Below are 24913 nucleotides of genomic sequence, written 5' to 3'. Positions count from 1 at the left end.
AATGTTCCCTAGACACTGTGAAGGGAGTAGTGGTCCACACACACCAATTATAAAGGCACTGCCTACTGTGCATTTTCACTGCCACTGACATGCACTCTGGCCAGCCTGCTGCTGATGCCTGCCATACTGCCTGCTGCCTCATGTTGCCTGGGGGGCCATGGACATGATTTTCTTCCTATGCATTTGGTTATTGAAGTTGTGGGCATGGCATCACATTCATCTCTTTAACCACAGGGAATATGCAAACAGCCATATTTCTCTGCATTTGCATGTCACTTCAGCCACGTGCCCCCAAACAAATGTACCACAGGGAAATGTCTCACTGCCTATGCACCTGAACCCCCCCTTTCAACACAGCAATTGTTAGTGGTGCTAGAAGACTACTAAAAGAGTTTGATTACTTTAATGAAACTACCATGTATTTTTTCCCACCAATAGAAATTTCATGGGAAAGTGTAGCCTGGAGAGTCCTCCCTGCTTTGTCATAATGAACAATTGTCTTCTTCTTCTACTAGAATTTTCTTTCTGGAACTCCAGAAGGATTGTCAGGAGACCGCTAAGCACGTCGTTGAATGATTTCTTTCTTGCTTGCTTTGTAAGCTACAGATTTTACCACACAAAAAGCCGGAATGACTACTCTTCTTGTTGGTAATTGTTGACGTGACATTTTTATACCTACTACCAGTTTCACATTTCATTTTTCTGTATGGTTAAGTTAGAAAAAACAAAACAACAGAACAGCTTCTGTACCTCAGTTCTCAGCAAAGATTATGTTAGGATGCAAATATTTGCAAAAGTCCTGGGCACACATCTTTTCTCTGTACTTTGGATAGCTTTCTTCTTGATGGTATGCCAGCATAAGGCTGTTGACATGTTATCCTTTTAAATAGAGTAGGTTAAATGTCTTACAAAGACTCATATTCAAAGATATGTTTTCCATGTTCCTTAAGAACATTTTAAAGTACAAACAAGTTCATAGTATTATATAAGCAAACAGAGAAGGGTTAGAATTCTAAGCACTTTTAATACAGGTCCCAAGTAAATATGGGTGCTGCAGATGTGGCTTCTCCTCTGGGCAGATGAAAAAGCAAATAGTGTATCCTACGTAATTCTTCACAGATGTTCCATAGTTCTCTTTGTATGTGTATGCATGTATATCTCAGGTTTCTTGGACGGGGTCTTTGAAGTGTTATGGTAACTTGGTGCTACTATTTCCCTTTGGTACAGAACATATCTGCCAAGACATTACACTCAAGACCACATTTCCTTTAATCATTTTGGAATCCTATACCAAAAGTAATCAAACAACAGTCTGAACTAAATCCCATATTATTCTGCTGTTAAATAAAAATGCATGAAATTGGATTCAAATTATTATTATGATTTTGTGCGTGTGTGTGTGTGTGTGTGTGTGTGTGTGTGTGTGTGTGTGTGTGTGTGTGTGCATTTGTGTGTTTGTGAGAGATGTTGCATATTGTTGGTTTTTGCTGAGTGCTGTGGTTTTCTCCCCACATTCCAAATTGTCAATAGATGTGCATAAAACTTATGAGTGATTGTGTGTCTCTTGTGATGGTTTGGTGACCTGTTCTTGATTAGTTCACAGCATTTGTGAGTGATTGTGTATGTCTCTTGTGATGGTTTGGTGACCTGTTCCTGATTAGTTCACAGTGTTATGTCCACTGAGTGCTGGGATAGACCCCAGATCTTCTATATGTCTCTGTTCTAAATTAAGTGCGTTGTCAGGGATTGAGCAAAAAATCAACGAATTTCCTGTTTATTGTAGCAGGTTACTATATCATCATTCCCTGCATTTGTAACATATTTGCCCTATGTAAAACTTTTGCTAAAAAATATCCATCTCTGTCTTTCTAACGATAACACAGTTATCACTTTTGTGTACCCATGGTGGAGTTGCTTCCAAGTATTTTTATTTGTAAAGTTGTAGAGCATTTATTTTGGTGAATACCAACGTCCTTACCCTTAAAACAATGGCTGACAGGTAAATGAGTGGGCTAGAGTGACATAGTCAGGCCAGAACAAATTTGGTAGCTGGAGAGAACATAACTGATAACTTTGTGTAGCACAAGCCTCCATCACTGAGTGTATTACACGTTTTTGTTTCTATGTTAAACCAGTTATCACAAAGAATATTTCTTGTGCAGTCTATATTTGTACTTGAGACTGTTTCCTGTTGACACATTATGTCATCCTTGGTGTGCTAATGCATAAATTGTATATCACATGGTTTTGGGAAAAGCAAATAGTTATCTGGACATTTTGCAAAAGACATAAATAAGACTAACATGCAATAATTTGGTGTACAGCAGTTTAGTGTGCAATACAATTTAAACAACTTATTTATCCATACATCTGTATGTCTCTGAAAATGATAAAGATACATTTAATTTTTTATGTCTTTTAACTCATTTGGCAGCCTGATACAAATGGATGCTTTTCATTCAATATTTGAGTGCAAAGCAAAATACACTGTTTAGCTTACATATAACTTGCAAGAAATAGTTAGTAAGGATGATATCTGGAACAGCAACCTATAAGCAAATAAGTGACTTCCACCAATAAACAATGTATGTAGGTCAAGGAAGTTGGATAAAATGGTGCCAGCAGTATGACCACCTCCAGTGTCAGTAAGCATCATTGACAGATTTATAAAGTTTGGTCTGAAAAAATGGCACATCCATGGAATGATTAGCATAAATCCCATGAGTGTGTAAAATAACCATCACCTGGTAAGCCTTTCTCCCAAACAAGTAATATTAAAAAGGTTTGGTGATACCCAGAGTTTTCATGGTGCTCACTGTAGTTGGAAGTGTGACCATCTCAACGTCTGTTAAACCAGAAGTATTTATAGACTGTTGCATGGCTTGGACTCTGCAGAAAGTATGAAGACAGAAGTGTAGATGTAGGACATTGAGCTAGGCTGTTCAGGATGGGTGTAGCTTATGGATTCATGTGAAATGTTCTTTTATTTGTTTCTTTATTTACTTACTTATTTAACTATTTTTCTTCCCTTGTGCCATCTTCCATCAGCCATGTCCCTGAGGCATTTCTGAGTCTTCCATTCCAACATCCCTAGCACTGTGTGGCTTACCCCCTTAGAATGGGCCTCCACCAAGTGGCAAAATCCAATGTAAAATTGCCTGGGGAGATGATGGAGAGGAGATCAAGGCCAGTGTGGTACTATGCCAGCTGTTTAGCTGCAAAGGGCATTTTCTTATGTCCTTATCACAGCCTGCCTTCACATCCACCATGCAAAGATATCTGTGAGGAGTAAGTTCATTGACACATTGTTAGTGTGTTCAACAATTTGTGCAGCAAGACTAGAGCCACCAGGTTTAGCATGTATGCCCCTGCTCGATGTGGGAGGTGAGCCCTATTATCTGCTTGAAGAGGGGTGGCAAGAACTCTTACATTTGGCTGCTAGGCATCTTAAGTCCCTTGTGAGTGTTTGCCTAGTAATTTGCTATGTCCTTATGTAGTCCACAAAGAACTGTAGCTGTGAGAGAAAAACACCTTCCCCCAGCACAAGTGAGCTGTCAAAATGCAGTCCAGTCCCTGTTTCCCCTGGAAAACTCCTCAGGGCTTTATTCCACTAATTGAACCTGGCTTGCCTGGGTCTCAGTTAGGGCTTCTTAGATGTTTAAAAAATGCATTAAAAGAGAAGCTTAGCTCATCTGTCAGTAGAGCACGCAAGGACAAATTGTGTCAAGCAGGAGAGGAACAGGTAGTTTAGAATCTGTCCGCTCTTTTCTCATTACTCTTTGGCCTAGTTAAGCTGATAACCCTAAAATAAGTAAGTAAATAAATAAATAAATAAATAAATAAATAACAAAGATGGCTTGAGTGAATTTGAAGTTGTATGGCTTTTGGCTGATGATTAACTTTTTTGGCCAGAGGTGGATAGTGCTGTAGATATTTCAGTGAAATTAAGATGGTGGGAAGAAGGCAGAAGGACATTATATCCTTCATTTACAGGAGGGTGGTGCTATCTGATAGGTACAAAAGATGTACATTGGAAGTTCTTTTCTATTAAGTACTGCAGCGTGCTATGATTGACAGAAGATGCAGTTGAGATAAGTGGAAGGCCATATTTGGTATGGAAGATAATTATCGTCTAGCCAATTGCAAGTCTTGCCTTTGCACCCATGTGTTCTGTTGAGTTCCAGCAGATATACTCCTGCTCATGTCCTTTTTTAATATATCCTAGTAAAGCTTAATTTAAGAGGGATATAGGTAAAAGTTGTCAAACATTTTTTTTCCATAATTTGACTAATAATTGTGTTTTCTTCCATCTTTCAATATGCCATTGAAGAGCTGACCCAGTTGTTTGGAATTTGGAAACTTATGTGGAAAGTGACATAACTTTTGACCAATGTGTCCATTGTTGTAAGAAAGTCCTTCTATATTGCACAGCTTATAAACAAAGGGACTGCGTCTAGATCTAGGGATGTCATTGTCACCCTTTACTCAGCCCTCATTAGGCCAGTCATTGAATTTGATACCCCATTTTGGCATCTGTCTGTCCACACACATGCAACAAATGGAATGCTCACAGAGGTACCTTACTAAAAGGATACAAGGCCTTAACAGAATGCTCTACCTGGACTGACTCAATGCCCTGTCCTTAATACTCGGTATCCTACAGACTGATGAGATGTGACCTGTGTCTGGCATAGAAGGCATCTTGCAACAAAATATTGATGGATTTACTGCACATCAGCAAGTCGAATGACTTCAGATATACTCAGTCTGGGGATTTAATCTCTTCTACAACATCAACAGAACGGTTTGGAGGGACAAGTATACCTCATTCTGGAACAGACTCCCCATCCACATAAAACAAAGTTCATCCCTGTCTATATTCAAGGGCAGCTTGGCTCTATGGATGGAAACCAGAAAATTTACCCCAGGACTGCCCACTGTGCTACTAATGGACAGAGGCAGGTCCTAAATGCTTTACCCCATGCACATGCCCTGTCAAATTATCTATGGCAGGATCCCACTTATTCTCATTAGGATAATATATAATTATTGACCATGGGACTGGTAAAGCTAATCTTTGAAAAAACAGGGGAGGTTAATTAGAGCACAAAAAGGGGGAAACTGGGTAGGCATAACATGGCCCACAAAGGCAGCTAGCCTAACATTTACTATGAACTTATGAACTTAACCTCCAATTTGGAGTTGAGAGTTTTCCTTTGCAAGCATGAGAATGCAAATTCTCCATCAGTGCATGTGATAGCAGCTAAAGGAAAAAAATGCCATAGTGCTTGGTTGGTAGCGTGATCGATTGATTTACATATTATTTCTTCACAGAATGATTCTACTGGCTAAATCAAAGTGCCTTTTTCAGAGTAGACATTAGGATAATATACGTTTTGAAATATGAGATGGGTTGATGACAGTTTTTACCCTTAAATTATAGCAGTGGCAGCAAAAAAGGTTAACATTCAAGGATGCAACTAAGTATAGATCACAGGGATGAACAGGAAATACAGTAATTTAGCAGGATAGTTAACCGACCCTACAAAACTAATAAGGGCTCCAGACAACCCTTCAGAAGTGTTTTAGCCTTTTGTGGAATTGGTTGCACTCACAAAATTTAATAACTGTTTATAAAGTCCTCAGTATTGATATTCAGTAACCCCAACAACTTACTTCTAGTCCAGTAGTCAGTGCCACAGATCCTCATGGTAACCTAATTCTAATAAAAAATATTAAGACATATACCAAGATCAATGGTTTTCTTTCTGTTAACACACAGAAAAATAGTAAAGTCATATTCCAGGCTAAATATACCTACAAGCTGACTCGGTTTTTATTGTTAAATTCCAGAAATGGAATTGGTCTACAAATGCTAACACCTTATTTATGACATGCCTACCACTAATAGCAATGAAATCCACTGCCACAGTTCTCAGAAAACAAAATCTGCAGGTGTATATGTACTTATCACCTGTCCAGGGACACCATTGCTTCTAAATATCAAAAGCTAACTGGATTCCCATTACATCTAGAGCAACCCTACATTTAACATTGTTTAGCTTCAAACTCCTTCTTTCCTCTTAGTACTCACACTTTGCAAAATATATCCAAAATTAAACTCCCCATTTCTCTCTTTCACAACAGTAACCAAAGGGTACCTGCACTAAAGAGGCAGAAATTCATCCTCTTTATAGCTGAGAAAGCTTTTTTCTAAATTGTATTCTCCTGGAATTATCTATAACAGTCATTAAGGAACTACATCTTAGTCCACTCTTTAGAAATCCACTTAAGGAACCTCCTAGTGAAATGTATAAATGCACATGCATCCATGACAATGGTTGTCATACTCAGTCTAAACATTTCACACAGTAGAAAACCTTTTGCTGTCTGCTGTTTGTCTGGGTATACACAGTTCTAATGAAGGTCCTGCCCCTATACCCCTCAACAAATGGACAGCTGTGCTAGCCACCCCTGTGCAATATCAGCATCTTGTAATGCATTAACAAATTATCATGTAAGCTATACATATTAATAAATTACCATGTAGATTATCAATGTATATGGATGTGTATGTGTGTGTAAATGTGTGTGTGTGTGTGTGTGTGTGTGTGTGTGTGTGTGTGTGTGTGTGTGTATGTGTGTGTGTGTGTGTCTTTGTACTAAACCTCAAAATGCACTCACTCGAGGCACTTCTTAAAATGGAGAACATCGATATCTGTGCAATGACTGAGACCTGGTTCAAGGCTCCAGAGAGCACCCCTGCATTACCAGGCTATAATTCATACCACACCTTTCGGCCAACTAACCTGGACTGAAACACTAAAGACGGTGTGTCCATATTCATGATGGCTATCCACACCTCTAGGCTAGTTGCCCAGCATAATGCTGCCGAGATTATCCAAGTGCAGCTAACTCTGGGCAAAACTGCGATCCAAATTGTAGCTTGCTAGGGATCCCCCAACATGCCCCAGGATTCCGACTCCTCTTTTCTTGATATACTGGAAAATATTAGGCTTCAACCAAACACCCTAATAATGGGAGATTTCAACTACTCCACCATTAACTTGGAAAACTACTCATGTACAAACTCCTTAGCTCAACGCTGGAATTCAAAATGCCTTGGATCAACTTATACACACCCCCACCAGGGGCAACAATATCCTAGACCTAGTAATTACCAACATGAGCGACTGGTGTTCCACACCTGAGGTCAGATCCTCGTTGGTCAGATCCAACCATAAGCTAATCACCATAGATATCCACATCCTGCCCCCCCCCCATTAAGGAAACCACTGTAAAAAATGTCTCCAAAGCCAACTTCATGCTTCTTAAGACAGAATTGGCGAACTTCATGATATCCATGTAGATGGACAATAGAGTTACGACTGCCGAATCCTACACAAATGCCCTCCATAAGCACTTACAGGAGTGCATGGATCGTGCTATCCCTAACAGAACCAAGATGCTATCCTCCAAAAAAAGGAAGCCAATCTGGTGGTCCCCTGCCATAAATAAACTCTACAACAGAAGAAAGAAACTGTTGCAAAAGAGAGTAAAATCCCATGAGTGGAGGAGCTCCCTGGTCAGCCTCAGTAAGAAGCTGAGATCCCTCATAAAATCCTCCAAAGCTAGTTATGAAAACAAAATTTCCACCGATTCTAAGGACAACCACAAAGCATTCTACAGCTATGTCAAGAATCTCAATGACAACACCCAGATTTGCTCTGAGTTACAGAACAATGGCATGAAATTTACAGAACCAACCGATATCGCTAACATCCTTGCAGATAGGTTCAGTGCTAACTTTACCCCCTCCCCTCTTACCCTCTAAAGGGCCCATATCTGTACTGGAAGAATACAGAATCCCTGTAACCACAACTACGCAGGTAAAAAACGCACTCTCTAAAACCAAGAACACAGCATCCATGGGACCGGACAACATCCCAGGCTGCATTTTACATGAACTTCAGAATGATCTGGCTCCTTACCTAAGTACCATATTCATTCATAGCCTCACTTCAGGCTTTGTGCCTACTGAATGGTGCACAGCAACAGTTGTCCCACTCCACAAAGGGGGAACCACCACAGACCCCAGGAACTATTGCCCTATTAGCCTGATGAGCCTGGTCTGCAAGGCCATAGAACATATCATCATGGACGTTATAAACAAAGGCATTGGTAACCTCCAAACTCTGGACCCCACCCACTTCAGGTTTGTGAAGGGCAGATCATGTCTCCTCAACCTGATACCTTTGAAGCAGTCAACAAAGCTGTAGACAAGGGTAAGGTGGTTCATACAGCCTATGTTGACCTTGCCAAGACTTTCAACACCACTCCCCATTCTGGAATTATAGATCAACTCACTAAGTTAGGTATAAATCCCTACGTCACAAGATGGGTTGCCAACTGGCTCATTGACAGAAGCCACACTGTAAAAGTTGCAGACTCCAGATCTGACTTCAAACCAGTGACAAGTGGAGTACCATAGGGTTCAGTCCTGGGACCTCTCCTGTTTGGTATCTACTTCTCTGAAGTACAGGCTAACACAGAAGGTCTTTGGCTAACAAAGTTCGCAGATGACTGCAAACTAGGAGCCATAGTCAAGTCCCCAAATGATGTGGGCATCCTACAGAAGGGCCTCACTGAGACAGATGCCTGGTGTCAGAGGCATGGCCTCAAGTTCAATGCCAAAAAGTGCAGTCTCATTCCCTTTGGTAAAAACTCTGTGCCCATGAACTACCACATAGGCGGTAGTATACTTAACACTGAAAATGTGATAAGAGACCTTGGGACCCTGGTGGACAGTAGTCTCTCCTTTGATAATCACATCGCCACAATAGTCAGTAAATCCTTCTACGTGGCACACCTCATTACAAAAGGTTGTCATCCAGAAAAAAAAGAGGTCATTGTTCCCCTCTACTCATCACTCATTACACCCATTATAGAGTACAACACCCCTTTTATATACCTCACAAGACATCAACAACTGGAAAGGCCACAGAAATCCCTCACAAAGAGGATTACCGGCCTCAAACAGATGCCCTACGCAGACAGCCTCAAAAAACTCCAGCTTTACTCTGTCACATATCGCCTACTCAGAGGCGATCTCTGCCTAGCATACAAAGCTATGTCAAACCCAGAGCTGTTGGACATGTGCCATCTAAAGAAATCCCAATGCTTCTGAGCTACACACCCTAGGGACCTTAACTTTGTCACCACAATAAACAGAACATGCTGGAGGGATAGATTCTTGTCCCAGAGAGTTCTCATACTCTGGAACAAGCTACCCATCTATATCAAACAAAGCTCCTCATTAGCACTCTTCAAGAAAAATCTTGATGAGTGGATAGAAAATAGGAAATTTACCCTGGGGTGCCTTTGTTGAAGGTTGGGAGTTGGGCTGGCACCTCAGCACCGTAAAAATCTACTGCCAATCATTAGCGGACCAGAGTTCCGCTGTGGAGACCCCTAACTGGGAAAAGCCGAAAGAAGAAGAACAACCCTGGGGATCACTTCTGTGCCTCTGCTCAACAGGGGCACAGGACAATAATTTTCTTGGGTGGCAAAGCCAGGGAACCTTGTTGGCTAGCTTACTTAGGCCCTTGGGCCAATAACCTAGTACCTACCTATGAACCTATATATATATTTATATATATATATATATATATATATATATATATATATATATATATATATATATATATATATATATATATACTTTAAATGTATTATACTAATTTCCCAAAATCTTGCAAATATTTACCTATTTGAATTTCAGTGTCTGTCTTTGCCATGTGACTCCAAATCATGGCAGAAAATGTTATTTGGACCAACTCACTTACTCATTTAACAAATGTGTTTGTTGATTGAGTACTATGATTGAGTACAATGCCCCGTTCGGAATGTATCTGACCAGACACCTGCTGCAGCTTGAAAGGCCCCAAAAGTTCCTCACCAAAAGGATAAAGGGTCTCAAAAATATGTCTTATGCTGCCCGACTGAAAGAACTCCAGCTCTATTCAGTCTCATACCGCTTGCTCAGAGGTGACCTGTGCCTGACATATAAGGCCATGTCAAACCCAGATTTGATGAATATGCTTCACCTCAAAAAATCTAGATCCCTCAGAACCACAAGGAGACTTAAACCTTGACACGGTTATAAATAGAACGTGCTGGAGGGACAGATTCATCACCCAGAGACTCCCTATGCTGTGGAACAAAATCCCGGTACATGTGAGGCAGAGCACCTCTCTGGTCTTGTTCAAGAGGAATCTTGACCAATGGATGGGAGATTGCAGATATACCCCAGGGATTACTTCAGCGTCACTGCTTGACAGAAGCACAGCAAAATGATAGGCATAGTTTTTATTCAAACTAAAGGGGTGGCGAAAGCCACATAACTATGGGCTAGGCTTATAAATGCCCTTGGGCAGATAGCCTAGTATGAACCTATGAACCTATGAACCTATGTAATTTATAAGTACATAAAACTGTATGACGTAGGGGGTACATTTGTGATTTTCAATGATAGAGAGTAAGATGAATTCATACCTCCTCGTTCACTCTTTTAATTTATTTGCTACTTCCAACGTCACTTAATGGAATCAATGTATTTTTTTATCAAAAACAGTATACTGATATCATTTCACTTGCTCACCGAGGAATCCAGCATTCCTAAACAAAGTGAAAAACTGTTCTCAGTATCCTAAGCTAGTATGTCACTATTTTGGTTATAAAATGAGTGCTCCTCTTAATAACAGATGTTAGACACACAAATTCAGTAATCACTAATACAAAAGTTGTGATTTTTAGATATTTGAACAATGTTTTTCAGACAGCTTACATCCTTTAAATCTAGTAACCATATTTTGTGACCTGTCATTGATATTTTTATCCTTTCCTTTGATGTACACTGCAGGGCAGTGCTCTGCTCTTGACCATGAAATGATCTGTGTAATCAATAATCCTTTTGGCTGGAACACATAAAAACAAGTGACAGACATCGGTGGTGGTGCAGCGGTAGCGTTGTTGCCGCAAAGCAAGAGATTCTCCCGTTCGATTCTCGGCTGGAGTGCAGGGAGCGCCTTCTTACTGGAGTCTGCATGTCCTCCCCGTGGTTGGGTGTGCGTTTGAAAGACGTGTAAATGGGCATGCCTTCGTTGAAGGTTGAACGTCGAGCTGGCACCTCGGCGTTTGTGAAAGTCTACTGCCAATCATTAGCGGACCGGAGTTCCGCTGTGGTGACCCCTAACCGGGAAAAGCCGAAAGACAAACAACAACATAAAAACATGTGACCTGTCTTATGCTCCTCAATCAGTTGACATGCATTTCATTAAATAAATAGGCTGGATTATCACATATGGTTTCCTGACAAAAGTCATGGAGCTGGCAATACCCTTCCTTTAACTTAAATCCACTTTCCTTACTTTGCTCAGTCTTTTGCTTGACTTAGCTGTTCTAATGTTGTGTTTTTGTACTACTGTGATGTGACACTGCTATGTTTGGTGAGCCCCTCCCAGTGAATTGTAACACCAGTATCTTTTACTATTATAGAACTGGGAGTGTTAAACTTCAGTGTATGTAGCATAGGGTTATATGCTCCTATTGCCTGGAATACTGAGTTTGCAACCAACATGTACAGACATGACTTATTAGGCCAAATGCCCCCATTTTTGCAAAATTTCTAGACCCACCACTGCTTTTGGAAGAACAGTAATCAAGACTGCTTGTGCTAATTAATTTCCTTCAGACCATTTTTTTCATATTCTCCTAAGCATTCTTCTTTTAATCATATTCAGCTTTTACCCTCCCTGTACTAAAATCCTTTTCTCCTGCAGTATCTCTGTTACAGTTTTCAATTCAAGCATCCTTATTTTAAAACTTACGTTTTCATTATGGCAGTATAATGCATTATATGTTCCTTTACTATTCTTCTGTTGCTTATTGCTTATCACATAATATTTTTATTTAGTTTGGTTATTTAATAAAATTAGTTGCAATGATGTAAACAAGAGTTCAAGTGAATGCATACATACATAACAATGAATGAATGCATGAATTAATGCATTACATTTAATTTATTCTATCATCTAAACGTGGCTATACTGAGTGAAATCTTTATCCATCAAACGTTTCTCTCTCTGTCTCCTTTCTTTTTTCTCATTAAGGACAATATTAAAATGGTTTTCATATTTAGCAATATGGGACACATTACTGCTTGCTTGCTTGTGAGGGTCTTATAGCCTGTTGAGTAGTTGCACATTGCTCTTTTTATTTAAAATATTACAAGATGATAAGAGAACTTAAAGTTAAAGGAGCAACAAACTAGCCAGATAGAAAAACACTTCATCAACGCTATAAATCTGTAAGTAAAAGTTGGAAGCATTGTTTTCTGTTAGTTCATAACTTACCATTTCTTGACTTATGAAAACAAATTACTGAACTGGGAGCTGAATGCAGTAGTAGTGTACAGTACATGCTCCCCACAAACTATATAACCTCCTTGATGTGTTGCACCCCTGTATGTCCATATTTCAAATCCTACAGTATTGAATCTCAAGAAATCACAGACACACACCCATAAAAAACAAGTTCTGTGAAGATCCAGAACATAGAAATTAATTGCCAGAGTGATTTACCATACAAAAGAACAATACGATATATTCTAACACCAAGAAAAGTGTTTTATGTGGTTCTACATCAGCCTGCACACCATGAGGGAGGCTTTAAACCCCATACCCTCCTTAATTGCATGTACTGTCTTCACTCTTGCATAACCTTGGAAGAGTTTATAACACCATAAACTGTGCAATCTTCAAGAAGCACATTTTGTTTCAAGATAAAGGATATTTCCATTGTTTGACAACGGAACGTTTCAACAAACAGTACCATGATGCCAAAAAAAAAAATAGCACAAAAATTTACAATCTGCATTCAAGACCATTGCATGTTCCCTTTTTAGGTTATGGGATTGGGGATGCACCTCCAGATGCAAAATGTTTAAGTCAATGCATAGGCTGGCTGTTTGGTTTTAAGAAATAAATATCGAAAAAATGGCCCACTGGAGCAGGCAGATTAGTGCCCATCTGTGCCACCAACAGTGACTAGTTTTGAGAAGTCCCATGTTTTGGAAAGTTGACCAGTGGGCTGGTGAGTTGTATGCCCTGACCATAGATCAGTCTGACATCCTGGAGAAGGGACTGTTTAAGTAGTGCACCCTGATTTAGATAAGGAGGCTGTGCAGCTGTACTGGATGGCCTCAGCTGGTGTGTTAGTTTGGCATTTATGGGAGGATGAATTTTTTTAACATACTGCTCAGGCAGGAGAGGGATTATAAATAAAATCTATTACTGCTTCCAGACCATATATGACATCTATGACCCACTGGAAGAGAAATGCCAGGTGTTTAGTCCTGGGCTAAACCTGTGAAAAAAATATATATATTGCCGTAAAAAGTAAAGTGTAGTTCAGCTGATTGTGCATAAACTGATCCATGTAGAGCAAAGAAATTACTTATTCAAGACATACCTAATGGCTGTATATCATTAATATCATATAACTATATTTAAATTTAGATTTAGAGAGGGAAACTGTTAACCAAGATTGTATTGTATCTTACTTAACTGTAATATAAAAGCATCAATGCAACATTTTCTGTATTTAATTAAATTTATCTTTTTAACTTTTAGCTGTTGAACCTCCTGCTAGTGTCTGGGTTCAAGAAATCTCTTCCAAATCTATGAAAATTGTATGGCAGCCATCTCCTGGTCAAATAACAGGCTACAGACTTCTGCTTTTTCCATTGATAGCAGGCGCTAATCCTCAAGAAGTGAATGTAAGCCCTCAGGTCACTACAGTTAATGTAGGGAACCTTTCCCCAGACACAGAGTATCAAATCAGAGTATATGCAATGAGAGGGTTGACTGCAAGCGAACCTGCCACCAAAATGGAAAAAACACAGCCAGTCAAAGTCTCAGTAGGTAAGTTCAGAAAGGCACGCGATGTAGAATACATGGTTACTGGATTATTCTACAGTAGGTTAACTATGAAGTAACTGGTGTCAATAGTTTGAATTTTTTTGTTTTTATATTTTCAGATTATAAGATGCAACTGATATTCAGAAAATTAAGAGCAATGACAGCACTGCAGAAAACAATACAAAGAAAATGATGATTTTTTTCCGCTAATTAATGTGCTTTATATTACTTTCTCTAGATTGTGAATTGGGCATGGATGTACAAGCTGATGTTGTCCTTTTGGTAGATGGTTCCTATAGTATTGGCATCTCCAACTTTGCCAAAGTGAGAGCATTTTTGGAAGTGTTAGTTAAAACATTTAATGTCGGAGAAGAACATGTGCATATTGCTCTCGTACAGTACAGTCGAGACCCATATACCGAATTCACTTTGACAAAACACACCACGCTAGATGGTGTACTTGAAGCTGTGCGCACATTTCCCTACAGGGGAGGCTCAACTAACACAGGCAAAGCAATGACTTATGTGAAAGAAAAAGTTTTAATTCCAGCAAAGGGAGCCAGACCCAATGTTCCACGAGTCATGATTCTTATTACCGATGGAAAGTCATCTGATGCCTTTAAGGTCCCAGCTATGAATTTAAAAGAATCAGGTGTTGAAATTTTTGCTGTTGGTATTAAGGATGCAGTACGATCAGAACTTGAGGCTATTGCCACTCCTCCTGCAGATACTCATGTGTACACAGTAGAAGATTTTGATTCATTCCAAAGGATTTCCACTGAGCTTACTCAAACAATTTGCCTTCGAATCGAGCATGAATTAGGTGTCATTAAAAAAAGAGGTAAGTAATATGGTTCATCATTCAGTAAATTATACCTGTGGACTAGTAAAACATTTTTGAACTCAAAATTAAACACTTACATTTATATTGTGAATTATTACTGTTGGGAAACATCTGCCTGTTGCTTTTAATGTTACTTAAGCTGTACTACAGTAATGATGCACACACGTAGGAGTCATCATACAACATGTACTCATGGAGCCAGAAGCACAGGAAAATGGCTTCAGTACACATTGTAGCAATCTTGTTAGAACCTACGAAAGAAGAAGACTATCACAAAGCACATTTGTGGTATGGTTCAGCTGTTTTCATAATTGTCTAATCTCTTTTGCATTGTTGTACATAAGTCAAGTATAGTCCACAGACTCAGTATTGTTTGCATCTAAGCTTAAGTCTGTATAGGCGAATACTTAGAAATAGTAACGCATTTTCAGTTACTTAGTATCAATCACTGCACATGTAAACATGAATTGCTGTAGGAATTACTGTGTTTATTTCATGTATGCAAGACCCATCATAAACTATACACAGTTGTAATAATTTTGTGCAATACACTTAAGGAGGGAGAAAGCTTTGAGCAACAAATGCACAATATCATGCAAATGCCAAATTCCATTAAACCATTGATGTGCTGCAACTTTGAAAGTGTACTTGAAAGCACTTGGGAAGGTAGTCTGTAGGCTAGAAACCTCAAATGGGAAGGTACATGGATGATTATGAAACTGTTGTTTGATAAATGTTTATAGTTGAGTTCTGACACAAGACAGTATGAAAGGATATATAATCGTAAGAAGGACTGCAGATATGCATCCTCCCCAGGTCCCGTTATCCATAAGAGTGCTTGTCTTTCCAGGTTTCATTTTACTTCACTTATTTTCTTTTCATATGGAGAAAAAATGGCCCCAGGGTGCATTTTGGTAAACTGACTGAAAAATATATTCTTTGAGTTGAGAAAATATATATATTTTTTATAGAATTTAATGGTTTCGACTTGCAAGTCCCTTGCCAGATGACACTCCTTATTTTTCAAGTCAGAACTTCTTTTCTTCAACTTAGATCCTTCCTTCTTGCCTCAAAACATTAAAATATTTCCTAAGGCTAGAAGATTCCTTTTGTTGACTGACAAGCATTCTTAGTGCATATAATGCTTGTGCAAAACCCTTAATGTTCCCATATGTTCTCTTTGTAAAGAATTTAATTGAACTACTCTTAAAAATGTTGACAGCTTCTTAAGCTCCATTTAATTACACAATACTTATATATAGCTCTAGTAAGCCATCTGAGTTCTTTTGTGCCTCTGTCAACCACATGGCTTCTTCTTCCCATGGAATAAAGGCTTTGCTTGGCAGTTGATACTGAGAGTAAGCTGGAGTTCCTGTGGTACAGGGCTTGATACCCAAAGCCCTCATTTGCCTGCTATGTGACCTTCAGCAAGTCACTTAACCAGTCAGTGCTTAAGGGAAATGGGAACTTGAGCTAGGCTCCTCAGTGACCAACTGTATTGCAAGCCTAGTAACTACCTTTGAATTTATACTTTTTTAAGTTTATGCAGTTCGTCAACTACCATTAATAGGCTTTACAATAAGAGGAAGAAATTGCTGTCTAAGAGTAAAAAGGAACGAGACCCCCCTAAACTGGAAACACCCCCTCCTTAGCTTAAACAAGCAAATAAGACTTCTTGTGAAGTCCTCCAAAGCAAACTATGAGTCCAAATTAGCTTCCTCAACAAAGGACAACCACAAGGCATTCTGTAGTTACATCCATAAACTAAAAGGAAAGGCCCAGATTTGTGCAGAACTGGTAGTAAATGATACCACATATACTGAGCCTGTGGACATGGCTAACATGTTGGCTGACAGGTTCTGCGAACACTTCACTTTCCTGTCCCCACCACACATACCCCATGACATCCCTGCCATGTGTCCCCTACCTTGTATCTCTAAAGAACAGGGTGTAAATGCCCTCTAAAAAGCCAAAAACACAGCATCTATGGGACCTGATAACATCCCAAGCTGCGTCTTACATGGGCTCCAACATGAATAAGCAACACCATTGGGTACTTTTCAATCATAGATTAAGCACTGGCTTCATACTAGCTGAATAAAAAACAGCCACTGTTATTCCCTTCCACAAAGGTGGCACTTCCACTGATCCCAGGAAACATAGACCTATTAGCCTGAGTAGCCTTATCTGCAAGGCCATGGAGTGAATCATCATGGACCTTATCAACAAAGATATTGGTAATCTCCAAACACTTGACCCTACTCAGTTTGGATTTGTCAAAGGGAGATCATGCCTGTTAAACCTGATGGACTTCTTCGAGACAGTCACCAAGGCCCTGGACAAGGGGCTATCTGTGCATACAGTCTACCTGGACACTCATCATTGACAAACTCACCCAACTAGGCATCAACCCTTATATCGTTAGATAGGTCGCTAACTGGCTCACTGATAGAACTCATATAGTCAAAACAGGGGAATCCACCTCCAATGGCAGACCTGTAACCAGTGGTGTTCCACAGGGATCAGTCCTGGGACCTCTACTGTTTGATATCTATTTCTCCGAAGTACAAGCAAAAACTAAAGGTCTGTGACTGACAAGCTTTAGTGATGACTGCAAACTGGGAGCAGTCATAGAATCTCCAAATTATGTCAACATCCTACAATAGGGTCTTACACAAAGAGATGATTGGTGCCAAAGCCATGGCCTTAAACTCAGTGCAAAAAAATGTATTATTTTTTCCTTTTGGTAAAAGCAATGTTCCTGCTAACTCCCACATCAATAGCAACATCTTAAGTATGCACTCAATGGTGAGAAACCTGAACACACAGGTTGACATCAACCTTACCTTTGACCACCATGTCTTCACAGTGGTAAGAAGGGCATTCTATATTGCTCATCTCATAAGTAAGGGCATTGCTTCCAGAAAAAAAAGACGTTATTACCTCCCTGTACTCTTCTCTCATCAGGCCAGTAATTGAGTACAACGTCTTTTTTGATATGTACCTTTCTAAGGACTTGCTGCAATTGGAATAAATACAAAGGCTCCTCACAAGGAAAATTCAGGGTCTTCACCATCTGTCCCATGGGGATCATCTGAAATCACTGTCACTTTATGGTGTTTCATACAGACTACTCAGAGGTGATGTCTGCCTTGCATGTAAGGCAATCTCTGACCCTGCATTACTGGAAGGGCTTCATATCCGAAAGTCAAATGGTGCATGGGTTACTCGCTCTAAAGACCTTAACTTAGTATGTGACATTAATAAAACCCGTTGGAGGGACTCCCAGAGGTTACCACATCTTTGGAACAGACTTCCACTTCATGTCAAACAGAGCACCTCAATGGCCCTCTTCAAACACAATCTGGATGATTGGATGGGTGACTGTAAATTCACCCAGGGGGTTCCACCTGTTGTCCCTCTTGGACAGGGGCAATAGGTGCTTATCGTGGAAATAAGGGTAAGAACTTGGCTAGGATTGTAAGGGTCCTAGGGCCATTAGCCTAGTAACTTCTTATGATTACTGTGACTCAACTGGTTTCAAAGATAACATTTAAAACAATAGTAACTTCTTATGATTACTGTGACTCAACTGGTTTCAAAGATAACATTTAAAACAACTTACAGGTTGGCACAGTGTTTTGCATTGCCATCTCTGGTAGTAGTAGAATCTATAGACAGTGGTGCTTCCCCTGCTCTTTCACAATATTCTAGGCCAGCCACTCCAAGATCTGCCTTTTTTCTTGCAATTCCTGCCTTTGACTATGACACACTGGCTGAGGTCATGCTGAGGATTTACGACCTGGAGTCCCTACATGCTGTATATCTTGTGTACACACCACTGACATCAGTGATGACCTCAGCATTGCTGCAGCAATCAGCTTTCCTGGTGCCAGCAGTCTTGGTTTTGGGTACTAGATCATGATGCTAACACTGGCTTCTATGACATTTGCATGTTTACTGAGTTTCTTGGCCCCAGGATATTTGGCTCTGATGATTTTATCACTAGTCAAGTTTCTGGCAGTGGATCTAATGTCAGCCACTCACAATGCACCCTGGGACACCCACTCCTGATGTGTTGTCTTCAAATGCATCTGCAACAACAATCCAATAGCCCAGCAACAGCAAGAGAAGGCACCAAGGAATAATCCAGAAATGCTTTAACGAAGCTCTGAAAGCCTCATATTCATGTTAAACTGATTTCAGTGCTGTAACTGCATCTTCATTGCCAAGACTGGACACAGAGGACAGACTTTACATCAGTATTCTGGAGATGAGAGCCATGCTGCTTACCTTTCTAGCTCTCAGGACTCCCTGCCCAGGATGAGATATCTGTCCATTTTGACATTATGGAAAAGAAACAAGCAGGCTCCACAATGTTGAATGAATTTAATAAAAGTAAAAGAACAAGGCTTTCAGACCATAAGTCCTTCTTCAGTGTTTGTAAAATTCACAAAAACAATGATTCCTTTATACATTAAACACTTACATCATATGACACAGCCCAAACCTATCAAGTAACATCAATTAAAAAAAACAATTAAGAAAATTTTAAATTTAAAGAAAATTTTGTATACATGCAAAATAGTGACAGCACTTAAAAACATAACCTTTCCATCATTCTAATGCACCTGCTGTTGTTTGGCCTTTAGTATTGGTTTTAATGTTACCTGTTTATTTAAACCAGGATAAATATCTGACATTATAACAGTGGTATGGTAGATCAACAAATAAAGAGAAACCCTCTCCTGCCCCCTATGTCAAGATGCTATAAGAGTTTGAGAATGGGCTTTCTGGTAGCCAGCCATATTCGGAGGGAAGCTGAATGACTTTCTTGAGAAGAAACTCAACATCTGTCTGCCAGTGCTGCATGAGTGGACCCTAAACCCCTCCAAAGTAAAGAAACTTTCCATCACTGGATTAAGTCATACTGTGACCTGCTTACATCCTTAACTAATAACAAGTATAATAGCTTCTGTTCCTCTCATTCCTCTCTCGAGGGAATGTACCTCAGAATGCTGTCACCCAGATATGGTGTATGCTGGACTCCCTACACTTCCCACCTATTTCTTCTACCGTTGAGATTCATTCGGAAAGCAAAACAGCCCAAATCCACAGTCATTCCCATAACCCAGTTTGGTCACAGCCGGTGTGGTTCCAACTGCTCTACTTTTAGGAATATCTTCTTATCTTTATCCATTCTGGAATCTACTGTCCCATCCCTTTGGCAAGCCCCACTGGAAGTTAACTGCGTTTTTTATCACAAAATGATATTGATTGGGGTGTATTGCGGGGAGTGGTTTCTGACAAAAACTGTACTGATTTAAGTAGAAGCTGACCAGCAGCTTGAAGGAACTTGAACATGTACAGAAAATGTTAAGTATTAACTGTTCATTTATGCTCTACAGTTGCCAGCTGTTTCGTTCTAATAGAGCATGCCTGATTATGATAGCTATGACCTGAAAAAAAAAAAAAGATGTGAAGATGACATTCAACAATGATATCTTAGATGCTTTAAAGCCGAGTATTAATTTTGATAATGAAGTCAAAACAAGCCCTTTGTAATGAATGCTAGTGTGAATTGCAGAACTGATGCATCAGTAAGAAAAGTCTTATTTTTGTCATCCAAAAGGTGGTAATCCTAATTAAGAGGTCCTTTCTTCTATGGTCTTTAGATCATACTGAAACTTTGTTTCTGGTAATACAGGAACCAAATTGTACTCTAATTGCATGCCCAATATCTGAGAATGTTTACTTTAAACTTTGTTTATCTATTATTGCAAGACTTGGAACTGATATACTGCTTTTTTATTTTAAAGCATTCCTTCCTCCTCGGGATCTACGTTTTTCAGAAGTGACATCTGACAGTTTCCGTGTAAGCTGGGATTCTGATTCAGATGACGTATTGACGTATCTTGTGAAGTACAGGGCTGCTGTTGGGGGAATTGAACTTAGTATTACAGTACCAGCTCCAACAACCTCTACAGTTCTTACAAACTTACTTCCTGAAACAACCTATGCAGTCACTGTCACATCTCAGTATGATGCTGGTGAGAGCTTTCCTTTGGAAGGAGAAGAAACAACTTTAGAAGGTATTACTGCTGGCTTGTAATAAAGCAAACAAGTTGTTTTACAAATTGTCAGATATATTTTTTATAAGTTTTACTTGATATCAGTTGTAAAGTACATATATATTTGAAGAAGAATTATAGCGCTATGGAAAGAAGGTTGTTATCTGTTTTACTGTACAGTTTATTAGGTGAAAAGCAACATTCAGATTTATGTCTTTGTTAATTCAGTAGATATTTATTTATTTGAGGTATTACTCTGTACTTACATGCTGAGGTTCTTGCAATGATTTCTTTTTCAGGTAATGCTTAATCTTACTGTCACAAATAAGCTGATTACATCTGTACTGATGTACTTATTCCCAGAATTTATAACTTGTAAATTAAAAATGTAACTAAAGACAAGATTATCTCCTCAATACAAATGAAACTTTTCTTCTTCATACTAAGGCCGGCAGCCAGAGCTGTTTTAGGCACATCATGCCTTTCAGGAAAATTACATCTCTGTGGTTTTGATTTAGGGATACACACACACACACACACACACACACACACACACACACACACACACACACACACATACACATCAATGTATATATATATATATATATATATAGAGAGAGAGAGAGAGAGAGACTGATTTCATCTAATATTTACAAATAGATACATGAAATGCATATGAACGTGATTGTATAATCATTTAAAGAACTAAGCATAATCAGTTAATTTTTGTATTAGGATTAGTAATTTACTGGTCTGCATCTTTCTGTGCAACTGTTACGACTTCTGTATTAGATGGTGTTATTCCGTCATTTATTCCTTTAGCTTTAGGTAATTTAAAGTGGGTTTCTGATGACGTATTGAGATTAGAAGGTGTGTGTGTGTGTGTGTGTGTGTGTGTGTGTGTGTGTGTGTGTGTGTGTGTGTGTGTGTGTGTGTGTGTGTGTATGTGTGTGTGTCTGTGTATACGCTCACGCGTGTCTGTGCATGTGTGAGTGCTTGCATGTGTGTGTGTTTATGTGTTTCTGTATATGTGTGCTCATCAATCTGACATCTATTTTCAGATTAACAATCTGAGGATCATTGTTGTTGGAGATCATTAATGTTACTAGGATTCAATGTAAGGCAGCTATCAGTCTTGTAGCCTGATCTTTTTAGCAGATGACTTTCCTTGGCCATTAAGAGGAGCCTGGCTATAATGAATGAAAGAGCAACCATATACTGTACACAGTTCTTTTGTGCTACTTGAACAGTCACTCTGTTATCTTTTTGAGTTTGCATTTCTCTTCTGTAGGCCTCAGTTTCTGACATTATTAATTTTTTCATCTATCATTTTAATCTTTTTTCATGGTTGTTATTCTAACATTTTTTTGTCTGATATGTTTTCCAAGTATTTGCATCTTTCACATCTTCTAAGAGAAGCTTATCAATAAGTGCTGTTGCAGGTTTCAAATACTCCACATAAATTACCATCTTAAGTGCCTTTTTTGAGGGAGATATCAATATGTCTAGGACTATAGTTCCATTGTGATCACCTCCAGGACTAAGACCAGCAGGACTTAATCAGGCTGACTATAACAACTTTGCCAGGCTATTGAAGACTCTCCCCTCTACCCATAATGATGGATGACACCAGCTCCAAGTCTCTTCAGCTGTGCCACGTGTCACCTCATTCAGAGAATGACCACAGGCTAGCACCTTTTATTCTTTGTATTTTGATTGTTATTGGCAACCTTGCTTTCCCTTAAAGACTGTTTTTGTGCTAGTGTGCATGTCCCTTTACCAGGTTTAGTCAGTTTCTTTATTTCCTTTCTGTAGGAAGGTGTTTGGCACTGGTTGTCTAGCACTATTTTTTCTAGTTGCAGTGGTTTCAGTAGATTATGTTTTGGCAGATATTTGTATTATTCTGTACCTTAACTTAACTTACAGTAGAAAAGTTTAACTTTTGTGACAATTGCAATTTCTGTGGTAGTTTCATTGCCCTGTGTCTAATAATTTGATTTTCTGAAGGCAGTTTCATTGACATTTATTAGAAATGGGCAAGAAAGACTTCAAAGAGTCTAAGTAGTTTAAAAGTGCAAATGTGGAGCCAAAATTCCCCCACAGTGTTGTAATTCTAAATGTTTAAAATGTCTCAGGGAAGCTCATTTCTCATAGCAGTGTACTATATGCACTTCCTTCAAACATTCAATCCTTAAAGACAGGAGGAACCATTTAGGGATGGAGAAGTCCATGTTTGCCATTTAGTAAGCTAGGGTATTCCTTCTCCTGCCATTCTCTGTATTCATGGCTCCAGAGGGCTGGCAACAGTAGCCTCAGACCAGCCTGCTGCCCACAAGGTGACTAAAACAGTGGTATCCACACCCAAGGACTTGCAGTATCCATATAAGCTGTTCCTCCTCTAATCTGACCCAGAACTTTTGCTACTGTTGCTTCCAAACCATAGCTCAGAACTCAGTGACCTCACTTTGCATGGTCCTTCATGTTCAGGCATTCATTTTTGTATTAAATGGGCTGTTCTAAGATTTGTAAGATTTTAATTTCATTGCAGCTCATGTGGGTTCTGATCTCTTCCCCTGTTAAAATCAGGTAAAGGTGAGCTCTGTTTCTCCTCAGTTTTTGGTGCTCCTGCAGTGCCTCACTTTATCCAACCTAAATCCTGATATCTCCTTTTCTGATGGTCAACCCCTTGACAGACCTATTGATACTGACACAGCATCAACTCCATGACTGCTGAATAGCATCAATACTGATGACACTGAGCTTTCCAGCTTTGTGTGATGATGTGGGGGATTCCCTTCATGTCAGCAATGGTGGTCACATTTCCAGGGTCAAGGTCAATTCCCTCAGAATTGGCTATTCTCTCCAGCTTTCATGAGGTCAACATTTAGATCCATTAGAATTGACTGTGATGTCAGTTGGTGCTCTAATCATCAGGCTTGAGGCCAGTTTGCCATCAACTCTTAGATGTTGAATCTGTCAGCTTGTCAGGACATACAGCCAGTGTTGGCTCTGACAGTGCAATCTCTCCTGTTTTTTGACATGTACCCTCACAGTTGTTCTCCTTAGCATCACATGTGTCTGCATTAACAAACATCTGCTACCCACGCAAGTAGCAGCAGTTCAAAGGTGTGTTTCAGTTATCATTGGTTGATCTAGCCCTATGGCATCTTCCTCTACTTTAGACTCTTCCTTAATGGCAGCACTGAGTAAAAGTGCCAGGTGCAAGAGAAAGCACTTGGCTTCACCCCCTGAGTGTCCCATCTCAGACTTGAATGAAGATAAAGAGGCATTCCCACCCTCTCTTTAGACGACCCCAAGTTTGAGGAAATTTTACAAATGATTAGGTTAAAACAAGATGAATCCTAGATACCCCCTGGCCAGGATCATATGGGAAAAAAAATTAAGTTGCACATGACTTTTCAAGATATTTGCATCCCAGAGCAAGATAACATTCCAGCAGATAGTCTGCGCAAAAAGATACTTTTTCTCATGAGTGGAAACTGGACCCAAACACCTTCGTAAGGTTTACTGAAGTATGGAGTTATCCAAAAGTGGATATTTTTTCTCTCTTTAAATTGTCATCATCTAACTTGGAGGTGCTAAAGGCTTCCTCACAGTCAAATGATTGCGACTACTGCCATCTCCGACAATTAGACATGAGACACGCATGCCTTTTCTTCATTTTTTTCTAATACAGAAATTGGTGCTAAAAGAAAGAAGTGAGAAACAAATATACAATTATATATTTTTTGTCTTTAAGCATCTAGGTTTGGGGTAGAGATATTCACTGCTGCATTTTCCAGATGCCGGACAGATACAAGTCATCAATAAGTGAGGCATATCATTAATAATGAAAATGTCTAAGTTAAAAATTCAGGTTTAAACATGTACTTTGGTACAGTGTTACCCATCTCTTGGATTTACATTTTAATTAGAGAGCTCAGCTAATGATTTGTCACTATTCAGAAAATAATGAATTTAACATGTGGGTGTATAAGTGTAGAATAAATCATGTGCAT

The 24913-nt window shown here is 39.4% G+C and overlaps 1 protein-coding gene across 3 annotated transcripts in view; it reads left to right on the top strand.

Annotated features, from left to right (window-relative positions):
* COL12A1 (collagen type XII alpha 1 chain) overlaps positions 1 to 24913 on the top strand; it is a 589904-nt gene that overhangs the window by 89126 nt on the left and 475865 nt on the right. For 2 of the 3 annotated variants that reach the window (XM_044063907.1, XM_044063915.1), the window contains exons 9-11: positions 13692 to 13982; positions 14218 to 14820; positions 20643 to 20915. The exons of the other annotated variant lie outside the window; for it this stretch is intronic. In XM_044063907.1, the coding sequence (XP_043919842.1) occupies positions 13692 to 13982; positions 14218 to 14820; positions 20643 to 20915 (1167 nt within the window). The remainder of the gene's footprint in view (positions 1 to 13691; positions 13983 to 14217; positions 14821 to 20642; positions 20916 to 24913) is intronic. 3 annotated transcript variants of the gene reach the window in all.

This window comes from Protopterus annectens, chromosome 1.part0 (genome assembly GCF_019279795.1).
Source record: "Protopterus annectens isolate FY-2018-M chromosome 1.part0, PAN1.0, whole genome shotgun sequence".
NCBI lineage: Eukaryota > Metazoa > Chordata > Ceratodontiformes > Protopteridae > Protopterus > Protopterus annectens.
This window is presented reverse-complemented; position numbering and strand designations above follow the sequence as displayed.